The sequence below is a fragment of the Chaetodon auriga genome, chromosome 8 (assembly GCF_051107435.1).
Source record: "Chaetodon auriga isolate fChaAug3 chromosome 8, fChaAug3.hap1, whole genome shotgun sequence".
Taxonomy (NCBI): Eukaryota; Metazoa; Chordata; class Actinopteri; order Chaetodontiformes; family Chaetodontidae; genus Chaetodon; species Chaetodon auriga.
The window spans coordinates 10037618-10061869 of record NC_135081.1 but is presented as its reverse complement, the minus strand read 5'-3'; the positions used below and the strand labels follow the sequence as shown (position 1 = coordinate 10061869).

Here is a 24252-nt window from a genome sequence, read left to right as displayed (position 1 = left end):
ACCCTCAGCACGAGACTGTCAGTCCAAAACAAACACTCCTTCCATGTGGACCTGTCTTTTGGCGCTTCCCTGACCTGCGCCACTGTTGCTCTGTGTGTGTGTGTGTGTGTGTGTGTGTCCCTGTGTGTGGGGGTGTTTGTTTTGTCTGCCCCTATCTATAGCTGTGTCCTGCCCCTTTCTTTCACAGTGAGAAAGGAACCACACCCCTCGGGCCTGTGCCTAGTGTATGCGTGAGTGTGTGTGGCGTTTCGCTCCCTTGGGAATTTAGGATTCTTACTGCAGTCTCTGTTCCTCAGCAGTAGCTGCGCAACACCAAATACATACACTTATGCAAAAATCAACATTGCAAATTCTATGAAAGCTATAAAATACATCACATAAAGGTACAGACTATACATATATACTGTATATGTATGTGTGTATACAAGAATATCCACATTTGAGCACACAGACCACTCTATCCTTTGCTCCACAACATACACACATCCATACAGGAAGTTTTAAAAGAAACGCATTTCCACATAGACGCCCGTGAGTGCGCACATACATTAAAGGACGTGGCACACAGACACTGGATCGTACCACACGTGCATATGTAAACAGTCGGAGCTTGACTGTGACCTGTGCCGCCTTTGTGAATATTATCCCCCAGGGAGGCCGAAACCTACCTGTTTTTAATGTGTTTGTGTGTTACTTCTGTTATCCCGGGCTCGTCCTCTGTTTATTGAGAGCTGAATGCACATACACATTCATTGAGAATCGTACATTAAGCCGGATGAGTGCACAAGTCAGGATAATTGTTGGTTCTGCCAAGGTGTGTGTGCGTGCGTGCGTGCGTGCGTGCGTGCGTGCGTGCGTGCGTGCGTGCGTGCGTGCGTGCGTGCGTGCGTGTGTGTGGTGCAAGCAAGTAACAGTGTTTGCAGTCTCCTGTGGTTTGCTCATGTGTGCTGGTCTGTATTATGTTTTTTTAATCTGCTTTCGCAAATTTATGTCTTAAAACTGTTAGACACACATGGAAAACACTGTGCTGGACTGTTTATTCAGTCAAAGGTATACAGGAATTTTTGCAGCATTAAAACTGTGAGTTTCAGTATGAGAATATTGTCATAGCAGCTCCAGTGAGAAATGATGAATAACGAAGGCTTCATTTGAACTCTATGAACACATTTATGCTATTAGGTGATTACTTACAGTGGATTTACCTCAGGCTGCGAGGTGCATGATGTTGGATAGCAGCCAAATATTTCCAGCAAAGATAAACAATACTCAATCAATATGGACAATACATGCAGAAATCAATCTCAACATTTCCTGCAGTGCAAATGAGCATTTGACATTTTTTTCTGACAATTTGTAATTAAAACAAATGTACACCATCAATTATATGCTTTGACTAAAAAAAGATTTATATGTCTCACATTTATTCACACACAAACAAATGTGTCATTACGGCTACACGATGCTTCCTCTAAAATATGCTGTCTTGATGTCCATACCAATCTGCATTTATCAATAAATTGCAGGTGTAAATACTCGTCCAGCGAACCCCTCGCGTTGCCATGGTGGAAAATGAAACAGCCTCTCCAGCTGGAAGAACAAGTGCTGTGTGGGCTCCCTGAAGTGGTGCAACACTGGGTCATTGGAGAGCCACAGCGTGTTTGGGAACAGAACAGTCTGTGTTATTTCAGCACAGCCTGTTGGATGAAGGACCATTTCACAGGCATTATGGATTAATCTTTGGCAGGATCTCTCCAGGATCAAACAAAATTGCATGTTTAACCTCACGTGTCCTAGAGCTGAGAGTTCTCTTGTGATAAACCAGGATAGAGAGGATTGAATCTGACCCACATTGGGTTAAACATCACATACTTGTAAATATATTTAAATGGACTCCTGAGTGAAAAGATTAAAATAGTGAGTATACACATCTTTCCTCAGGTGAGTGCAGTTTAACCCCTGAAGAAATGATTAAATTCACAGCATTATGTTCCACTAAGTCAGGCGTTGCAATGAGAAGACAGTAATAGGCCTCTGGCCAGTCTTTTTCCTCAGCCTGCTTCATTATTTTGTTATAAATAAAACATTTTTGAATATACAGTAGTGTTGTAGTTTCTGCACTTCTTTCCTTTCACTTGATGTCTAACCTACTCTTCCACAAACAGAAAAACTTTTGAAGGAGCAATGCAATCACCTCATTGCATTCCTGTTCAGGTAAAAAAAGTGACCTTTTCATATGTACAGTTGTATTTATGACTCCACTTCTTTGTTCGCATTACATAGAAACACAGATTCACATCTGAAACCCTAACTTATTAAAAACTGTTTGTGATATTGGGCTGAGCATAGAAATATTATCAAGTTCAGGCTGACAGGAGCAGTGATTGACAAGGCATGGCTCGATTTAACATTTCACAAGTATGGGCCTGGAGCTGTGCATATGATCGATTCATTGTAAACACCAATAAAATGTGCACGTGATCTGTTTTGTTGCATTATCAAACACAAACTTTGGCAAACATACACTGATTGCATAAACGATTTGCTTGGTGCACAATGACTTTCACAGACCTCAGAGATTACGCTTCAGTAGGATTTTCACAGACTGTAAATCTGATTTTTAACCCTGTGCTCTTAATCCAGACCCAGTGGCCACAGAAGGAGATATGGTGACAATCTGGTTCTCATTAAAACTTTATTGTAACTAAAACCCAACTCCCATTTCAGTGTTGCACCATCTCTTGAAACACTGTCAATCCTCTGCTGTCTTTGTTTAAAGAGGACTTTTTTCATTATTTATTCATTGGGCTTTTGGTAAAAGTACAGCCATTGTGTAACAGAAATAACACAGAGTTTTCATTAATAATAAATCTATGACAGAGACATTTACATTTTGAAAGGTCTGTAAACAGTGGAGTAAAAGACATCTGCATTTTGATTTATGATGGGTTAACATAGTTCCTTCGGGTGAAAATGTGCAATATAAATACACTGTAAATTCAAGGTGGGAGACAACGAACTTGAGATATTAATTAGTATAAGCACAGATATAAATGGCTACATTTTCAGAACGGTTTGTTAGTGTTGTGTTCATGGAAATGCTCTGTTTAGTTTAGAAAAGCTCTTTTCTACCAATCAAAAGGCAGGAAAGTCTTCTTTTCTGAAGAAACTCACATGTACATGTATTTTACAAGAAGGTGTTCTCGTGAACAGGTGAACTGCTTTAAGGATTACCATCTCATACAAGCGTGATTATGTCAGAGACTGTGTGCACCATCCTCTCTGTTCAGAGATACACTTTTCATGATAATATGTTTTAATGTTTTTCATCCTAGATTCTCTTTTGTCACACCAGCACCCACAACCACAGTCTTTATCTTTTGGCAATGACAAAATATACAGGAGAAGCTGGAAACTAAGTGCCTTGCTCAAGGACAATAGTTAGTATTGGGAGGAGAGTACATGTCTTATTCAACTCACACTTCAGTTTTATTTGAAATGCAAACTTCTGCTCACCAGTTTGTTTCCTAGCCACAACCCTGCCTTTGCACTGATGTGCGTACTGGAATATAATGAAAATATCTGCAACCGGGAATGTTATGTCACCCCGTTGAATCCTTGTTTCAGTGCATCCTTGAAGTCCCTCACTGTGCCATGATTTCGTACCTGTTTGCTTATATCAGCATGCCCCTGTGAAATCACGTGATCACAAGAACCGCGCCCTTTGATTTCACAAATCATGGCGATATATTCCAGTGACTGACAGCAGTAATTCTCACTGTGGTTTGAAAGCCATTCAAAATAAAATCAATCATGCTCAGTCACGGTAATTTTCCATGTTGCAATCTAATGACACAGGGTGGACTCGCATATTGTGTATACTGGCTGTGTTAACATAATTCCCGTATATGCTAACTAAAGACGGCTGCATTGACTGTTTTGAGTTAGAGTTTGGCTTTCGGTAACCTGTTCCACCCACATACTGTAAATAATGGTGAATGAAATAGCCTGTAGGCAGATGACAAGAGAGGATTTTACCTTTGTTTGCTCATGACATTGTTGGCTGTATGAAAAATGAATGAAGGGACGATGTGAAGGTGGCACATTACCTGATCTCCACCTTTTATAACACAGAGATTAAGGGACCGTAGAGGACTTGTAATGCATATTTAAATGTCCTATGTGACCCATCCACTAACTTGCTTATTATTGAGCCAAATAGAAAGTCATCTGAAAATTAATAGCCAAAACCGTGTGATCTCAGAATAAAGGGGAGATCACACTATGCACTTAAAGGACTTCAGCTATGCCCATAGATCACAAATAATTTTAATGACTGAATCTGCTTTCTAATGGAGTCAGAAAATATGATTAATCTAGTGTTACAATATTTTGAAGAAATAATCCTTTTAGCGATGCATGCATTGTTTGATCAATTAAGTCTATAATACAATTGCCTGCACTCAGATTTCCTCCCACCCAAACTATGAAAACAGTAAAAATGAATCACTTCCTTGCAATATTTCATTAGGATGTGAGATTTGGTTTAATTCACAAACACAACTTAGTCTATCTCAGTAATCTCTGCAGGAATCAATGACAATCACTGACTCACATATGCATCACTTTCTTCGTCACTATGAACATACAAGGTGTCCCAACCTGCTGAGTGACTTGTGCTTTTTTTTTGTTTTTTCTTGCCTGTGGGCTTAATCACAGGTTGTTGCTTTTTTTCTGTTTTTTTTTTTTTTTTAGGAGGCTCATAGCCAAAGAACTGCTGGCTGAACTGATACATGTATGCTACAATGACAGCATATTCAGTCTATTGATTGACTGCCAATGTAATAAAAATCTGTCTTGTTGAGTTTTTGTGTGTTGCAGTGTTTATTCTTCTGTTTTTCATCATAATTTGACCCTTGGCATCGCCTAGCTTTTAGAGTAGCAAATAAATGAATGAAAAGCAGATTTTGTGTCTTGTTGATGACTTTCCATGACTGTGTGTTTATGTTTCTGTGAGGTTGTTTTTGTATTGGGACAGGGGTCTGCTGGTGATAGGAGTGATGCTGTTAGCGCTGAAACGCTCCCTGTGTCACTCTGCATAGGTGAGAGACATTATCCGCTTTTTTCACAGTCCTGGAGGCTTTACTTGGGGAAAGGAATCGGATTTCCCTTTTCTAGTGTGCCGGAACTTCATTCAATTGTGTATTCATACTCATGCCGTAGACATTGATTTTGACTAACTTTACTCTAGTAATTCTAACTAAAACTCACAACCAAGGCGTGTAGGCATTGTGACAGGTAAATATATGTGAAGACGCGTAATAGTGATATGAATCAAAGATTTTTCAGATTTTTGTTTCTATTTTACTCGAGCTCACGGCAGGATATGTGACCACTAGAGGTGTTCTCCGGTCTATATAAAGGCGCCGCCATCTTACATTTTTCAGTCTCTACTGTTCCGGCGAAGTTACGGCTGATTGACTGCAGAGGGAGTGAACGAGGGCTCCCCGCTGACGCTCGTCCTCTCATTTTCCTCGACTTTTTCCATTACTGAGTGGTCTTTACTCTCCAGGATCCGAGTGGACGGACTTTCTGTATTGACAAGGGTAGGCTTCAGCTTTCAAACTATCGGCTGTACTCATTTTCTCACTCTTTTCTTGTCGGGCTCTCCCTGAATGCCAGTAGGAATGGAGACGGTGTTGTGTGCGGGCCGGCCGGGGATGCTGCTGCTGCTGCCGCAGCTAGCGAGCCAGCTGCTTTCCCGGCAGATATTTGGGATATGTCAGCCACCGCCTTATGGGAACATACATGTTTTCTAGACGATACTTTCTGACTCTTATCTTAGCGCGGGGCTGGGGTTGGGTGAGACAGACAGTAGTTAACAAATAGCCAGATGTAAGAGATGGATTTTTGCCTTCCAGTTTATACGGAATCCCGAAACAGGAATTGGGAGTAAACGCCGATGTTGTGCCCTCGCTTGTTTGAATAATTAACGTCAGCTAACGATAACCCGGGTTAGTTAGCTTAACTACCATTAGCCCACTTTGCAGCTGGCCACATTCCACTATTCTGACTCATGTTTGCCCGACTTGAGTTTCGCCTTTTGGTCGCTTGTTCTTGCAGATGGGTTATCTTAACGTGCAGTTAATATGGGGGGAGATACAGGCGAGTGGAGCTCGGTGTATCGTGGCCATGTTTACAGCTTTACTAAGTTAGCAAACGCTAATTAACGTTAGCCAAGTCACGGAAAGTGGTGAAGTGCTGTAACGTAGACGCGAGCGTTTCATCCAAAGTTTAGCTGAAACTTCAGAAAGCTGAAAACAGATGGAAAGTTTAATGTCGGTGTGAGCAGCGACGCTCTAAACTCACATTTATGGTTTATATTCATGTTTATTTTAGGTTAAAGGCCCGTGAGAGTGTGTTTTCCTCTCGTCCTTTTAAACAAAGACCGACAAATTCCTCCCAGCCGCTGAGCTCTGGGAGGAAGACGAGGAGGAGCCACAGTGTGAAATTTGAGTCAGCGGTGTGAGCAAGAAAGTCGGGGGCAGCCAGCAGCTGTGGGGAAGAGGGGGTGCAGCGCACTATTGTTTGCATAGTGAAGTTTCTGTTGACATGTTTTTTTTTAAAAAAAAACTTTTTTCACATGCTCCCATTGCACAGCCATACGTGCGTTTGTTTGGTTGCTGCAGGGAGGGACAGGCGGGTTGTCCACGGGGGAAAAAGTTGGACACCTGACTGCTTTTCGCCTTCCTGCCGATACACAAAGCAAACGATGCGATGGCGTCTGTTATTCAATGTGGTTTGGTGACACAGGAAGACTGGGCGGTGGGATTTTAAGATATGTTTCCCACGTCATGGCTGATGTTTTGGTTTCATTAGAAAGAATGAGTCGGTGAGAGATGGTGAGATTAAACGGCGGCTGGAGGATGTTGACATGTCAGCCGGCGGCTCCAGATGTGCCTGTAATTCACGGATGCTCTGAAGCTAAACTGCCTGGTTTATTTTAGATGATAAAGACGCGAGGACAGGGTCGAGTTTTTGAGCAATTACTGATGTGATATCATCTGTCTCTGCTGTTTTCATGCCACAGAAATCACTGCATCGTGATTTGTTTTTTAAGACGGGTTGGAAATATTAAGTGTATTCGTCTTTCTGTGGTGCCTCCTGTGAAATCCCCCATCAGGCTGCACAGCGGAACAAAACCTTGAAAAACCTGTCATTTCGTCAGCAACATTTTCTTCTAACGGTGCATTAAGATTTTGAAGACGGAAGCGCGGGTGTAGCCTACATCCGAGACCGGTAGTGGTTTGAGGTTATCCACTTGCAAGACGATTGTTGCCACGAACCTTTCCAGCGGTATTACCATCGCCTGAAACTGTGCGTTTTCTGCTTTAATGACCCACATCCTGTGTGGGTGCGCATTTAGATGGACATTTGTATTCAACTTTAAGGTCTGAGCCAGATTTTTAAATGTATGACCTTACATGACAATAGTGATGTTCATTTCGATTTTTCCTGAAATATATTTCTGATGAAATCACCCGCGAAGTGACAAAGAAAGCCTTGTATGAATAAAGGTCCAATTTCACACCTATTAACGATAAATACAGCCTACATTTTAAAAGATTTTTTGTGCTACATTCAACCTATGCAGTCTTTTTTTTTTCATTTTGAATAGAATAATAAATATCGAGCAGAACAAGGGAAAAGTCATTATCATGTGGAAGTTGCTGGGATGTTTCCTGGAGCTCCCGTGTCTCCGTGGGCATCCATCATTTTGCAGTTGAGACACAGACCAAACGCTGCAGCGGCTGCAGGCATTGAGCTCATTGTATTGTTGGCAGCCAGCAGTGAGTGCTGCTGACCCTGCACATTAGGTGGCTAGCACTAAAGCCCGTGGCAGCTCCTGTCTCTCTGCTTGTGCCGATAATGCAGCTTGTTTGGGTCATTTACTCATATGGATGTATTGAACTTGGCTGTTTTTTCCACTTGAGAGGAAATGGGCTGTGCAGGAGTTAAGATGGATTTAGCTCTTTTGAAGCCCTGCTCTCTATAAATAATTTTTTTTTTTAACCCACGCACTGTATATTTCCTCTAACAAATTAATTTTGTGTCAGTGAAATGCCACAGAATGCCAGGAAGAGGCTGTAAAATTAGGCCACAAATGTCTGCAGGCCAAAAGAGTGAAACGCAATTTAGAGGATGTGTGTTTCATATACTTTTTTTTCCAAGTCAATATGATACAGTTTTCTTTACTGAAAGTAAACCTTGAGGCTCACCTGAATGCAGTTCGTAGCAGTTTGGTTCAAATTTGCTGACAGAATGGCTGTTTCTTTCCATTCATGGCGAGGAAATGGGATTGGAGAGTTTAGATGTGCTTAGCTGTTTTGAATTCCAGTTATGAATATATGGATATGATTTTTTTCAACCCTCCTATGATTGGGTTCTTTAAAGTTTCTACAAATTAAAAGCGAACGAGCTGATACTCACGGTGCAGAGATTTGACTAAGGATTTTTTTAGTGTTCCTACATTTGTAATTAATAATTTCTTTTGCTTGGAGGTGTTTTTGAAATGCTTGATTTCCCACATAGCTTACAGATTTCTTTCATGCTTGCTTAGTTGCTGCCGATTTTTTTTTTAGATAATTGGTTAAACATGAGCACAGTAGACCTCATGGGTGTCATTGTGGACCTGTAATGACCTCTTTTGAATTTATTTGTTGGAGGTGGAATGACGTTATCTCATCATGGTTGTCAGTCATGGTTTCATGACGCATTATCACGAATGAGATTGCTGTTGGTTTGTTACAATTTCCTTCCTTTGTGTACTATCAAGGTCCGAGCTGTACTTCGTCCAGCTCTGTCTGCGTATCTCAGGAGTTGTATTCTCTGCCAGCCTGATCTACATTTGCAGCCTTGTCTGGCCTGCAAGGCAGCATTAAAACCAAACCTCCTCCCAACAGAAATCACCTTTATGCTCTGTTGGTTCATGTTTGTCATTGACACATTAATGAAGGCTGGGTGTCTATATGAACATTGTGTTTTTCTTTACTATATTCAGGGCAGTGAGACTGAAGTGCACTATTCCTGGCCATCCCATTCTGTGCTGGAACAGTAAGCCTGTCATTTGAGTGCTTTCCTGGGACAGTAGTGCTGTGATTACACTTCATAGGGCTTTGTGTGCCTGTGTGCGCATGCACATTACCTCGCCATCTACATTGACATTTGTGTGTGCCAAGAGTATAAAATACCTGTTTGATGGATCTATTGAAGAATGTGACGTCCTCCTTCTCCTCAGCTCCCAGGTGGTGCAGATACCTAGATTTATCCCACATACCACAGCCAAGACAACCATCTGACTCTGGTGACTGGTGTGTCACTCATTAGTCATCTGGTTTTAGTTACATGGCTTTTAACTGGACCAGGCACAACTCTACATATTGTATTCCACATCTGGCTTCAAAGAGACCTCTCGTTCGTTTTTTTGTGGCCAGGCTGCAAGCCCGATATTTAGGAACTCTTACTGGAATGAGTTTTTTTGTGTTAACATTCAGAGTCAGACTGTAGGGTAAGGCTGCCATTTGCGTCTCTCAATTGGAGACCAGACTTTGCTTGTTTGCCCATCAAAAAAAACTATCATCGGCTCAGTTTCCAACGCCAGATGTAAAGACCCACATTTTCCACTAGTGTGAATGATAAATGGTTCCACTGTGCTCTTTGATGGAATGTTTGATTTGTATGCAGCCCTGTATGGGACATATGGCTCCCATTAGGGCAGGGCTAGGTTATGTGAGGGCAGGCTTGCAAAGCTTGGCAGGATGGTGTGTGAACAGTGAATTTGAGTTGGTGCCTTTGTGGGTAGAAACAGCAGTCTTGGAGCCTGACTCAGAATTGTGTTTTAATGACACAGCTGAGCTGGGGTGGTGTGGGTGTGAGAGGAGGGAAGTAATCCAGAGCAGTTTTTTAGCTATCCTTGAGTGTATTTGCATATTGGCAGCCATTTAACTCCACAAAACTCCTACACATTCACCAGCACTCATGCCAGACTGCTTTTTACCACTGTATGCCTGGCTGCTGTGGGTTTCTGTATGTCCACTTCTAGGTCATTTAGTCTTCTCTTTGTGCTTTATCTGATTTAATGATATCATTATGTTGGACACCTGACAATGTAGAGTGTTTTGCAGGGAGGAGAATAAAAGGCCCACAGAAAAAAAGTGAGCAACTGCAATGGTGATGTTAAATATCAGTTTTTACAAATTCTTTGGCCAAAGAGGTTAAAAGGAAATGGCTTTCAGTATTGTTTGAGATGTGAAAGTATAGTGGACTGTTTTTACTAATCAGAGAGATGAGTCTGTACAGAAGCAATCAAGATGATTGCATAACAGTAAGACAACATGTTGACACCTGGCAGCCAATGTTGATGTCTTAGAAATGGCTGGTGTGAGGTAGTATTTCCTCTGTATGTGAAACAAAAATGAGCTCACACTTCAAACGAAAAGAGCACATTTTATGGTATGCCACTCAGATTTCATTACCTAAAACATGTGAAGGATGACCAAAAACCTGAAATAGCAAATAATATTTCTTATGGCCTTTTCTTTTAATTTCTTTTAGACTCTGACATTAAAGTTGTTGCTGTCACTACATTTGACCTTACAGCAGTAACTAGCCTCACAACTGTTGGGTCAAGTAATGGCTACTTGGATTTGAATCCAACACAGTTACTTTCCATGCACGGGGACAAAAATCCATCAAAAAGCAGTTTTTCTTCTGAGAAAAAGTCATTTTTCATTTGTGATGTTAGTTCATATCTTGCTGACACAAGGTTGGAGTGAACAAAAGCCTGCAGTCTTGAGACTTTTTGGCCTCTAGTACTGCGGTTGCTCAGACAGGAACAAGAACATCATACGGATGTTAAAGCAGCCTTTTCTTCCTGTTATGTTATAATATAAATCTAGAAATACACACAGGCTGTACACTTGGTTGTACTTAATTCAGTGTATAGTGCTCAATTACATTCCGACTGGTGCTAAACAAACATGGGCACAACAGTATCCATGTCAAACGATGGTCAGGACATGAAAGCTTTTGGCAGGCTTTAAAGAGGCTGTAGTCTTTTATATTTTCATATTTACTGTAGATTATGTGGGACCAACATACTGTGTCAGCAGGGCTTTGGTTTTAACTTGCTTAACTCACTGTAGGAAAGTCTTGTTGTTAGCCAGCCCCGCTTTCTCTAGTGAGGTATGAATCAGTTCATGGCTCTTTGTTTGTCTTACCCGTGTTTTCCTCCAGTGTGCCTGTTCGGTACTGAAACGTGTCCAAACTGGTTTGCCGTGACTGAACAGGATTTGGTCCCTGTTTTCCTGTTGAATCCATCAAGGAATAACCACAGATATACTTCTGAAATGGTTTGACAAAAGGATTTCTGATTTTTATGGATACACAGCCCCCGTTTCTGTCTCATTTTAGCCAGGATTTTCTTCTGCATTTCTCCCATTTCCTGCTTCTGTGCATACTGTCATAACATTTATCTTTGAGAGTGAATTGAGAATACCTCTGTTTTTGTTTTTTTTTTGTTTTTTTTGAATTAATCCTCTCTCACCCACTCTACCTCTCCCCTGCCATTGCCAGTGTTTACTTTCCTGCAGAGTGTAGTTTTAGCTTCAAAGCCAGCACAGGAATGTGTATGCCCCCCTCCCCCCTTTCGCTCCACCCAGTGCTCCACTTCCCCTGTCCTTCCTCACCTAAATCGTGGCGAGCTGCTACACTTAATGGTGGCTTTGTGTGTGAACTGCTGCTGTTTGTGTGTCTGGCTGTAACAGAGAAGGAGGAAATCCAAGAAAGGGAGGAGGCAGAAAAGGAAAGAAGGCAGTGGAAAGTCACTTGTCTGGACCGTTTGTTTTGAATCAACGCTGCCATTCATTTCCAATGGTGTCTCTTCCTTCTTTTACCACTGCTATGGTCTATTTGTGTTCAAGTAAAATGGCTGATGTTTGGACTGGAAAGACAGAGACAGAGACTGGCAGTGAGCAGGGTAGAGGATAGATGAAGATGGAAGGTGAGATGCCACTGAGGCAGTTTTGACTGACTGCTTCTTTTTTTGGTTTTCTCTTTCAGATCAGGAAGCTGTGTCAGCCGTGGTTTGAGAAAGGAACATGGCTTCCCAGGGTGAGTTAATAGACACACGCTCAAACTCTTTCACCTCCTTTCTCTCTGCAGCTTCCATTTAATTTGTCTGCATCTCTCTCCTCACACATGCACACACACACACACACACACGCACTGAGTAGTACGTAGTGTGTCCAACTTTGCAGCAGTGCTCCTGTTGTGGATTTATGTTCTCATCAGAGCAACGTGAATTAGTTATTGATTTCAATTTGGAACTTGGGGCACATGTGAAATCAAACTTTATGCTTTTATTGTTAAATCACACATATCATTGAAGTATGAATATGTGGGGAAAAACACCACGAGAAGCAGGTCAGAAATCCATTGATTTCAGTAGCTACAGACCATTGCCGAGGAAGTTGTTACCCCCTGCAACTCATACAAAATTAGACATTTTACTGTATGGAAACAATTAATAAACTGTATAAAGACACAAACCTCAGCAGTTTTGACATAAAATGGGACAAATGCAATTAAATTTGATGCTAAAATTTGGATCCTATAACTGGATTAATTGTGATTGTCATTCTTGGCAATAATTGTGTGTGGGTGTTGTTATTGTCATCATATCTGGTGTATTATATTCTTTTCAGGCCTTGTCAGCTCACCTAAAATGAACTCCACGCTCTTCCTTAAAAATCACAAAGCTGACAATACCCGTTTCTCTGCATTCTGATATTGTCGTAAACAAGAATTTTTTGTGTATTACCAATGTTTTTTTTTCCGTAGGTTGATGCATATTTTCTGAAATTTTGTGTCTTTCCAGCTGATCTGATGGAGTTAGACATGGCCATGGAGCCAGACCGTAAGGCGGCAGTCAGTCACTGGCAGCAACAGTCGTACCTGGATTCAGGCATCCATTCAGGGGCCACCACAACTGCTCCCTCCCTCAGTGGGAAAGGTAACCCCGAGGAAGACGATGTTGACAACCAGGTCATGTATGAGTGGGAGCAGGGCTTCAACCAGAACTTCTCCCAAGAACAAGTACAAGGTAAGTCAGTTTGTTGATCTTTTCAGGTGGATCTTTTTACGTATGGCCCACATAGCAGCTTGAATTCTAATATAACAAAACGGCTTACAACTAAACGACTTGTTCTGTCTCTGCTAGACATAGACGGTCAGTATGCCATGACCCGCGCCCAGCGGGTGCGTGCAGCGATGTTCCCAGAGACTCTTGAGGAGGGCATGCAGATCCCCACCACACAGTATGATTCAGCAAACCCCACCAATGTTCAGAGGCTGGCAGAGCCCTCGCAAATGCTCAAACATGCTGTGGTCAACCTGATCAACTATCAAGATGACGCTGAGCTGGCAACCAGAGCCATACCAGAACTCACCAAACTACTCAACGATGAGGACCAGGTAGTTGCCCATGAAACCTTAAGCTCAGTATTGACTTGATTGAATTGTTTTTTCTTTTTTTGTGTGTTTTGTTTTCTTGTCATTCTTTGACATCTGTGTCCACCTTGTCCAGGTTGTAGTAAACAAAGCAGCAGTGATGGTCCACCAGCTTTCAAAGAAAGAGGCTTCTCGCCATGCCATCATGCGCTCCCCTCAGATGGTATCCGCTATCGTCAGGACCATGCAGAACACAAACGATGTGGAGACGGCTCGCTGCACCGCAGGAACACTCCACAACCTGTCCCATCACAGAGAGGGTCTGCTGGCCATTTTCAAATCTGGAGGAATCCCAGCTCTAGTTAAAATGCTTGGGTATGTGAAAGGAGACAAATTGACAATTGTATTTATTTATTGATTGATTGATTGATTGATTGAGATGTTTCCACGGTCAAAAACGTTTAGGCTTTTCAATATGAGCATCATTTTGTTTTAGTGCTTTTTGGCACAGTGGCCTGTCAACTGTGATCAGAAAAACATGAAAAAAATTGTAACTGGCAGTTAACTCATCACAGTCAGAGGGGATATGGAGAGGAAGGTCTATTGAGAACCCTAATCTAATACAGATCTAGTTGTGGTTATTTCCCAGTGGGACAGAAATCTAATAAGTCTTTGTTTGCTCTGCAGTTCACCAGTGGACTCTGTCCTGTTCTATGCCATTACCACCCTCCACAACCTCCTCCTGCACCAGGAAGGAGCCAAGATGGCTGTCCGTTTAGCTGGGGGACTACAGAAGATGGTGGCTCTGCTCAATAAGACCAATGTCAAGTTCCTGGCCATCACCACTGACTGCCTCCAGATACTGGCCTATGGCAACCAAGAAAGCAAGGTGAGGGCTTGGTGAGAGTGTGCAGTAAATTGGTGTGCTTCTTACTGTAAGGCTAACCTAACCTGAGCCTTCTTTGGTGTTCTGTTCTTGTGTAGTTGATAATCCTGGCCAGCGGTGGCCCCCAGGCGTTGGTCAACATCATGAGGACTTACACCTACGAGAAGCTGCTGTGGACCACGAGCCGTGTTCTCAAAGTTCTGTCAGTCTGCTCCAGTAACAAGCCCGCCATTGTAGAAGCTGGTATGTTTGGTCTCCTAAACATTAAATGTCATTCTATCTATACCATGTATTCATGGCTGAGATTTTGAATGCATTCATAATGGAAACCATTGCAATGCTAACAGATTGGTCAAAGAATAGATTTGAAATGTATTGTGATGTTTCACACGCTATATACGTATGTAAATAACACAATTCTTTGTCCCTCTCTTCAGGAGGTATGCAGGCTCTGGGACTCCACCTGACAGACCCCAGCCAGAGACTGGTCCAGAACTGTCTCTGGACTCTCAGGAACTTATCAGATGCTGCCACCAAACAGGTGATGAGGACTGCCCCTTATACCAACAATGAAATCTTTTCATTTGTCTGTGAGAGATGTGAGAATGAGACTCAGGAGCCTAAAAAGCAAAGCAATAAAAAAAGCATTTTCTCAGTGGAAAGATAAGAGAGAAGCACATTAAAAAAAAAAAATCCTCTCACCAAAACATTCACGTTGCTCTTGAGAACATGTACCAGCCTTCCTTTACACACTGACCTCACTGTTATGTTTCTCTCCAGGAGGGAATGGAGGGTCTGCTAGGAACTCTGGTCCAGCTGCTCGGCAGTGACGACATCAATGTGGTGACCTGCGCTGCTGGCATCCTGTCTAACCTGACCTGCAACAACTACAAGAACAAGATGATGGTCTGCCAGGTGAGCGCACGCACACAGTGAAAGTACACTTAAATCGTTGCGTATGTAAATATTTAGGTTTATCTGCCTCACTTGTACTTTTCAGTATCGTCTGGTAAAACGGAATCTCTGATGTATTCGTTAATCTTTTTTATCATCCGTCATTCTGTAGGTTGGAGGTATTGAGGCATTGGTTCGCACAGTGCTTCGTGCTGGAGACAGAGAAGACATCACAGAACCGGCCATTTGTGCCCTGCGTCACCTCACATCTCGACACCAGGACGCTGAGATGGCACAGAATGCTGTCAGACTGCACTATGGCTTGCCTGTGGTCGTCAAATTACTGCATCCGCCATCACACTGGCCACTCATTAAGGTGCATACACACACACACACACACACACACACACACACACACACACACACACACACACACAAACTTGCCAGCAGCAGACAGCCACATAAGCAGCTCTTCATACTGTCGTGTTAGTGGTGAAAATCAGTTTATCCTTGACTACACCTTGACTCAAAAATAATGGGCCAAACCTGGTTTTAAATGCACAGTATTGCCTCAGTGGGAAGGCGTAGTTGGCCAATCATCCATCGGTAGCTTTGGGTCTGTCAGGACTGAATATTTGTCATGTGTTGGAATGCCTAACTGCTGAAGTTTCTTAAACCCGGAGCATATTATACTTGTTTTGGGCCCAGTCCAGTGCAGATGCTGCAAAATGTACCTGAGTGACAAGTCCAGGCCTCTAATATATTGAAGTGTATTTATACTGATGGACACAGAAAATGAGCATTTTTCCAATTGTGTTCTTGTCACAGGATGGAAACAAAGCTTGTCTCAAATTATAAACATAATCCACTCAGGTTCTATCAGAATGAAGGACTATTCAACTTAAAAAAAGTCAATATAACCATGCATTTTAAAGGTACACCAGCAATTCTTCTTGATGGCTTCCTAAAGTTGAAAACTGACATAGCTGACATGTAAATCTGTTCGTCCATCAGGCTACAGTCGGCCTGATCCGTAACCTGGCTCTGTGCCCTGCAAACCATGCTCCACTGAGGGAGCAGGGGGCCATCCCCAGACTGGTTCAGCTGCTGGTCAGAGCACACCAAGACACACAGAGACGCACCAGCATGGGAGGCACGCAGCAGCAGTTTGTGGTGAGAGCGTGCACATGTGCACACACACACACACACACACTCACTTTTACACCAGCATGATAGGATTAATGGGATATGCACCAGTTCCCCAGCACAATTTAAACCTGACCTAAAACTGATCTCAGGTTTGGTACTAACCGGTTGTGCAGCAGTTCTCCTGGTCACTTCATAAAGATGAGAACCTGAGATCAGAGACAGTTCCTACGATGACCTGCTCATCTGTAAGAGAGTCCTAAAGCACTCTGCACAGTTTAAACGTAACTAATCCTGTTTTCTCTTGTCATTAGGAGGGAGTTCGTATGGAGGAGATTGTGGAGGGCTGCACAGGAGCACTTCACATCCTGGCCAGAGACGTCCACAACAGAATAGTCATCAGAGGACTCAACACCATTCCACTCTTTGTACAGGTACAAAATATTCTTCAGTCTTCTTGTGTTTGTGTCGTCATGGTGCCGTCACACCAAAACATGTCAGTGAAGTAAATCTTAAAAAGTGTGCTAAAGATTCCAGGAAGTCTAGACCGTGAGTGTTGTGATTGAATTGTCTCAGGTGTCATTAAGGGTTGAACGGGGACCATGGATATTAAAAATGTCTGTCAATTTTGTCACATTAAAGTAGTTTGAAAGAAAGCACTGCCTTGGTTTTCCCAGCATGTTCAGAAATTACATTTATTGTACTGTGTGTGTGCGTGTGTCTGTACGTGCACTTGCACTCCATGAATCTGAGCTTGTTGCATCCTTTCGGGCCATGTGCGAGTGTGAAGGTTGAGAAAATGTTTCTAAGTTTTCTGTCTGCGTTTGTGTGTGCAGCTGCTGTACTCTCCCATTGAGAACATCCAGCGTGTAGCAGCAGGCGTCCTGTGTGAGCTGGCCCAGGATAAAGAGGCTGCTGAGGCCATCGAGGCCGAGGGAGCCACCGCGCCACTCACAGAGCTATTGCACAGCCGCAACGAAGGAGTTGGTATGTTCACAAAGTCACACTCATTTTACTACTATGTGGATACTTAGGTGGTCAGAATAGCCCGTCTGAGTGCTTCTGATTCATGATCTTAATTGATGTAGACAAGTGAAGCAACATGCATGTTGTAACCATACTCATGGCAATACCTGGCCTCTGTGACAGCTGAGCATTGCTTTTATTTGCAGTTAGTAATTTTGTTGATGAACCTGTCAAACCCTCCATCTTCCCTCAGCCACCTACGCTGCAGCAGTTTTGTTCCGTATGTCAGAAGACAAACCCCAAGACTACAAGAAACGCCTCTCGGTAGAACTCACCAGCTCACTGTTCAGGACGGAACCAATGGCCTGGAACGAGGTATGAAGCACTCACGTTAAATTGCTAATCAGTATATTTGTATAAAGACAGATGCTTGTGTAATGAATTGTGAACGTAGTGAAAGTGCTGCCACCCTGCTCATAGCTGTCTGTCTGTGTGTTGCTGTGCAGACTGGAGACCTGGGATTGGACATTGGAGCTCAGGGAGAGCCTCTGGGCTACAGACAGGAAGGTAAGTCACCTCCTCACCTCTGGCTGCTGGAAGGAGAAACACGGGAGGGGGGCAAGGATGCAGTTAGGCTGCCACAGAAACATTTTTAGCTGAGTCTTTTTTTTTTTTTTAAACTTACTTGGCATTCAGTTATGGTCGTCTCTATGCACCTCCTCTGCCTCCCTTTAGTTGATACACGGCCAAATTTTGTCACAGTCCAATGACTGAGCTCCACCTGTCTATTGTTGTTACTGCTAATGACAGGATAGGCTGTCAAAAGTTTGTGATACACATGCAACTTGAGACAGTAGTTGAGGGGCAGTAGTGCTTTCAAATGAGGAGGGAGACTGATGTTATCCCTGCTGTCAGTCAGGAGAACACAGCTGGCTGTGACGACACACAACACTGCTGCTTTCAGCTATTGTCACAGCTGGCCATCTAAATGTTACAGGTGTACCAGGACCTTAGACTGTGTACAGATCAATAGGAGCAAGGGTTGACTGTTAATTTTCATTTACACTGCTCTCCATTCCTCCAGCACTAACAGCTTTAATTGGCTCTTGTGCAATGTAAAATGAAAACAGACTTAAGGTTGCTCGCTGCACTGCAGATGGATCTCGGTTGGTGGAACCAAACTAAACAGACTGGTCTGAGTCACGAGTTCAGAGCTGCAGCTGTAGTTTGAAGCTGGAGGATGGACAGTGTGCTGTGTTGCTGTGTAGTGTCACGTTTGAATGATCGTACTACTGTGTGACCGCTTGGTTTGTTAACATGCTTCTAACAACTGCTCTGCTTCCCCTGCCTCTCCTCCGTCCACTCCTCCGTCCCCCAGACCCGAGCTACCGTTCCTTCCATTCGGGGGGTTACGGAGGGGACTCGATGGGTATGGAGCCCATGATGGACCACGATCTGGGCGGCCACCACCCTGGCCAGGACTACCCCCCTGTAGAGGGGCTGCCTGACCTGGGACACGCCCAGGAACTGATAGAGGGCCTGCCCCCCGGCGACTCCAACCAACTGGCCTGGTTTGATACCGACCTGTAAATACAAGACCAACATTACACTACACTTTCTACTAGGTAAGACTGTCAACACACTCGGTGGCCTTTTGTTAGCCAAAATGAAAGAGAGCCTATGTTTTTGTTGGGGGAGGGGGCTGTAAAAGTAGAAGCACAGTGGGGAGTTTTTCTGTCTGGATGAAGAGGCTGAGGGGGAGGAGTGGGTTTACTCACTGTGGCTGCTGCATGTTCAGACTGCTCCTAATTGCAAAGTTGTGTGATGTGGTGTGTGTTTGATGGGGTTTGATCTGTGTGTGTGGTCTTAACAAACGCCGTGCCCCGGCTCCTTCCCCTCACCTCATTCCTCCTTTCTTCTCTTTTTCATTCTCTCTCTCTCTTCCCTCTGCAGCTGTATCATGTGATCTGGATGAACCTGCATCGTGATTCGCCCATATGGAGGAGGCGGGGTTTCAGAAAGTGCCTGAAGACGACTCAACAGCAAGCAGAGTTTCCGGTCTATGGGAACTCCATTGGGACAAACTAGATTTAAGTGCGGTTCTGTTCTGCTCTCTGGGCCTGACGGAGGGCTGACTCTAAATCCTGACATGACACATGGATTTTGATCCCAACAGTTGATTTTTGAAAAACCCTTTTTATGTATTTTGTTTTTCATTTTTACTTCTTTTGGTTGATTTTCTTTTTTTATTCTGTTTTCCTCAAGTCTGTAATGGTACAAACTGATTCTAGCTTGCTTTTTTCATTCAGATTATGATACTCATCTCTTGTTTTTGCAGTCCCTTGTATTTTAAGTCTCTGGTAGTGTTGAGTTTTTTTTTAGTGGTAATGCTCCATCAAAGTAAAGAATCTGATCACATTTTAAATGGTGTCCAAACACTAAAGTTAATCAGTTGAATTGTATTCTGATGATCAAGTGTAACATTGTGTAGCTTTTGTATAAAAACACAGGAATTGGAAATCATGGTCCAAATATCAAGCTATTTTCTTGCTTTAAAGGTGGACACTGATGTGTCTCTGCTGTTCCAAAGGGGGTGTAGCTGACCTAGCTGGATGGGTGTGGCTGTGGAAGGACGGGTGGAGGAGGGCTCTTATTGGTCTGCTGTTACAAAGGGGTGGGGTAGTGGGAGGAGCTGGTTGCTGTAGCCTGCTGTGTTCTGAAACAATAAAATGGACTGTCATTTCACCTGGACGCCTCCACGTCTCATTTCACCAACACCTTCAGTCCAGGAGGACACCAGTTACACAGCAAGACAACACTTTTGGTTCTTCTTTGAATGCCATTTGATATGTTTTCAGGTTGTCCGTATGTCCATCCAATCCTCGTCAACTTGGTATCTCAGGAACCCCTCAACAGAATTTCTTCAAATTCACTTTGACTCAAGGATGAACTCACTGTGACCACACACACACACACACACACACACACACACACACACACATTTGACCAAACCCAAGAATTCATGCGCTAATTATGACTAAATTTCACAAAAATGTCAGCTTCACTGCAACATCAAGTTCTGCAGAAACACTTTTTCAGGAACAGAAGGGCAGACTGACCATATTTCACATTTGGTCAGATACTGAATTGGTGACACGAATCTTGGGGTCCACCTTGAAGCTGTGCTGATTGTATAGATCTTCTGTGCTGCCTTTTACTGCCTGTAGATTCTTTGCAGCAACATCCAAATTTGAAGCATCGTAGTCCACCACAAGCTCACTGTGGATCATTCCGGGAAATTTCCGGGTCGGTCCCGGCAATGACCCGCGAATTTTTCCGGGACTAGATCCGGTATCCGACCCTGGATCCAACCCGGACACGCACACACTAACAAATACATATTATTAATAATAACAACCCGGGCCGGGATCCGACCCGGGGCATCCCGGGGCATCCGCCTGTGCCTCTATTCACATATCAAACCACTCGCCGTCTCCGTTACGTTATACGGTAGTAAAAAGTAAGCCCACAAGCTGGCAAAAGTGAGAAAAAACAAACGTCTTTGGTGAGCCTCTTATGAAAGGGGAAAAGGCCAAATGATGAGACTGAAGAAGAAGAAGAGCCTACAACTTCCAAGAAAAAGAAAGCTGCATTAAGAGACAACATCAGCAGTCCTACTTAAAATACGGGTTTACCGCTTCAGGTGATTCTCACGCACGAAGCCCGCTCTGCGTAATATGTGGCGACAGGCTCGCAAATGAGGCAATGGAGCCTTCTCGTTGAAGAGAAACAAGCGCAGGGCTCCCACTAATTACCACAACTACATTCAAGGTAATGGTGAGTTGTATTTTTAATAATTTGTTTTTATTCGTTTCTCTGCCGGTCTGGCAAATTGTTGCTTTACTGAAACTGGTCAATGAAAAAAAGGTTGGGGACCACTGATATATAATACATATGATATAATAATACAATAAAATACAATATAACAAAGTATATAAACAAAGATTAACAGCAGTTCTTAAAGACAGGGAGAGAGGGCCAGAGCTAGAAAGTGCCAGAAAAAATATGTGCAAGTTGCAAGTGATAAATAAATGTAAACAAGAAACAGTATGTGTAATATTGCAGTAGTGCAAATAATAAGTAAACATTGAGCTATTGGAGTTAGTGAGGCTGGTAGAGATTAACAGTTTGAATACTGTTGTACAGTGTGATGGCAGGAATGATTTCCTGAAGAAATACAACTAGGATTACAAACTGGTTGCATGTATGTTTCCTCATAGGTCTGAAGAATTTAGCTGTATATTGCAAGTAAAAAGTCTTTGATCAGTAACCAGTCAGCCTGATGTATAACACAAAATGGATAAAGGCATGTTTCTCAATAAAACTACACTTCATTTCTCTGCTATAAGAAGGCAGAATTAGGACATCAGAGCGAATGTGCTGAACAAATTTCAGACCGCAAAAGTATCAAATAACTCAACAACACAGGTGTGACCCTCCGTTTCGCACATCAAATGACAGCGAGGTGAGAAAAACTGATGGTCCACCAACTGTGAAAACAAGTGTCCACGTCCACCTGTGGAGGCCATGCACTCTGGCAGGACGCCAGTTCAGTTAGTCAGTATAACTTGGTGGATGATATTCCACAAGTGATCAGTGACAGCTGCCTTTGCTGCAGCTTTAGTGAGATTAGTAAGATTTAAAATGAGGACCTGCAGTGAAGAACTAAAAGCCTAAAAGTGGTGACCATGTGTGGACGTCCTTTTTTTTTTTTTATCCAGAGGACATGATGATGTTGAATGAAGGGCAGCTGAGGTGGTTAGAGGACATTTCTATCAGGACCAAACACAACTTTTCAAACAAGAACATGCCTCAAACTCAACTCCGCCTGACCTCCTCCAGCTTCTTACCAACACCCACCTGTTTTCATGCAGACACTCCTGCAGTGGAAGATTAGATTATTCTATGCAACAAAGTCCAATATATACAGACAAACCAACTGGGAATCTAATGGTAGACACTAGATGCACCTGAGATCTCTGTGCCGCCATCACATCAGACCTGTCTGTGTCTTTGTGACCTCAGTCTTAAATTATGCTCCTGCTGCTGGTCCCTGCTGCACCATGATTCCTGATAGAGACAGATTTCAGCGTGTGGTGGCATTTAGGAGACGAGTGAAGCTGGCAGCAGCTGAGCAATGTGTTGCTCAGAGCTGCAATCAGCACCAGGCGAAGCAGAAATTTGTGATTATGTCACATTGCAGACACATATGATGGCAGACACGTGAACTAATGAGCTAATGTTCCTCCATTAACGCTGACTGCAAGTGTCTGCACGAACCCAGAGGCCAGCGCTGCGACAGCCTGAATTAGCTTTCATGCTGTAATCCTGCGCAGCCTGACGGACACTGGATGGATGTTTTGATTGAGCTGTCAAATTATTTTAGCGATACAGAAATATTCATTACTGTCATTGATCCCATTTGAACATTTGATGAGAGTCATGTAGAGGGCTGTGCTAACTGAGCGCTCCGACAACAGATTCACTCATGTCTCAAAGCTTTTAGGAGTCTGTCTCAGCAGCTGCTCAACACACAAAAAATAAAATGTAAACCTTCATATGGCATTATAATATACATCCAGTCCAGGTTCTAATAATGAACTCAGATCAACGAAGACATCAAATAACTGACATTTTGAAAGAACAACTCTGTAGCTGATTACTCGGAAAAGGTTACACAAGGACAGAGAGAAGGACTGAAAAGCACAGTACCAATCATCAGTGTCTTTGAAGTCCTGAAATGCAGAACTGGCTCTGGTTTGCTTCTGGGTTGGAGATTAACAGCTCTTAGGATCCACAGGTCTCTTGGAGGCTTTCAGCAGCCAGTGGAATCACATCGCTGCGACACCTGGGACAACAGAAAGACAAGTTATTCACTGTATGACAGGTATGTTATTCACGCAGCGACAGAACGAATTCAAAGGATTTTCCTTCCAATAGTGCAAATGATGGAGCGTCCTGACTGTCGCAGTGCCGTCTGAAGTCCTGATCATCCTGAACGTCAGGCCTTTGACCTTTCACTGCTGGTAGATGTGCAGCTGTCTGATTTTAGTTGTATCCTCATTATTTGTAGCAGAATGTGCTCAACGTGCTGCCTGACCTTCATGAAGCGGATAGAAAAGCCACAGCTCAAAGGCCTCAGCGACCCTATGTGCATGGAAGCTGCACTGGTGACTCCAGTTTGTACTCTTTGGCACTCTATAAAGTCTCTATCAATACTTTCAGGTCGAGGCTTCGTGTGTAATAGTTGTAATGTCTCACTTCTGAAGTGTTTATGCCTCTAGTCATAACAGCCGAGCTGTAGCTGTTGTAATAAGATTGTACAGAGGGGTGATGATGGGCGCAAACTGCTAAAGGTGACGTGTTGAGGGACCCGTGCTGTGGAAACGGGCTCTGCAGACACTGCTGCTGAGTCGAGGCTCCACTCTGGTCCTGTCCTGGTGTCTCCCTGGTCAGTGCTCATGTTGAGATGCCTTTCTGTCCTCTAAACATGCTATTCTCTTCTACTAGTTCCATCCCCTGATAACCAAAATAACATGCAAACATACACACTGAGAGTACTGTGGCTTGGTGAACACATCCAACATGCTCAGTCCCTGCAGGCTTTCTGTAATCTCTCTCTCCCTCTCTTATCTCTCTCCCTCACCCTCCTCCCCCCCGCTCTTCCTCCCAGGTGTCTTTGAGGGCAGCCTGACAGCCAGGCCAGCAGAAGCCCACCCCCATAGTTGATTAAAACCTCCATAATTAACCTAATTAACACAGCTCCCAGAGGCCTAAGAAATCCTTGAAAGTTT

At 43.3% G+C, this 24252-nt stretch overlaps 2 protein-coding genes across 2 annotated transcripts in view; one reads left to right on the top strand and one right to left on the bottom strand.

The window, feature by feature from the left end:
- Positions 1–5442: 5442 nt before the first annotated feature.
- On the top strand, positions 5443–20143 carry ctnnb1 (catenin (cadherin-associated protein), beta 1). The gene is made up of 17 exons (XM_076736850.1): positions 5443–5603; positions 12118–12168; positions 12935–13159; positions 13277–13530; positions 13643–13881; positions 14194–14395; positions 14491–14635; positions 14830–14933; positions 15173–15307; positions 15459–15662; positions 16301–16459; positions 16747–16866; positions 17269–17419; positions 17652–17773; positions 17905–17965; positions 18777–19023; positions 19352–20143. Exons 2-16 carry the CDS (start codon positions 12156–12158, stop codon positions 18986–18988), a joined length of 2346 nt encoding a protein of 781 aa, XP_076592965.1. The 5' UTR covers positions 5443–5603; positions 12118–12155; the 3' UTR covers positions 18989–19023; positions 19352–20143.
- Positions 20144–23158: 3015 nt separating this feature from the next.
- Positions 23159–24252, bottom strand: part of ulk4 (unc-51 like kinase 4) — a 74305-nt gene continuing 73211 nt past the window's right edge. The window contains 1 exon segment of the mRNA XM_076736703.1: positions 23159–23306. Within this exon segment, the coding sequence (XP_076592818.1) occupies positions 23246–23306 (61 nt within the window). The 3' untranslated portion in view covers positions 23159–23245.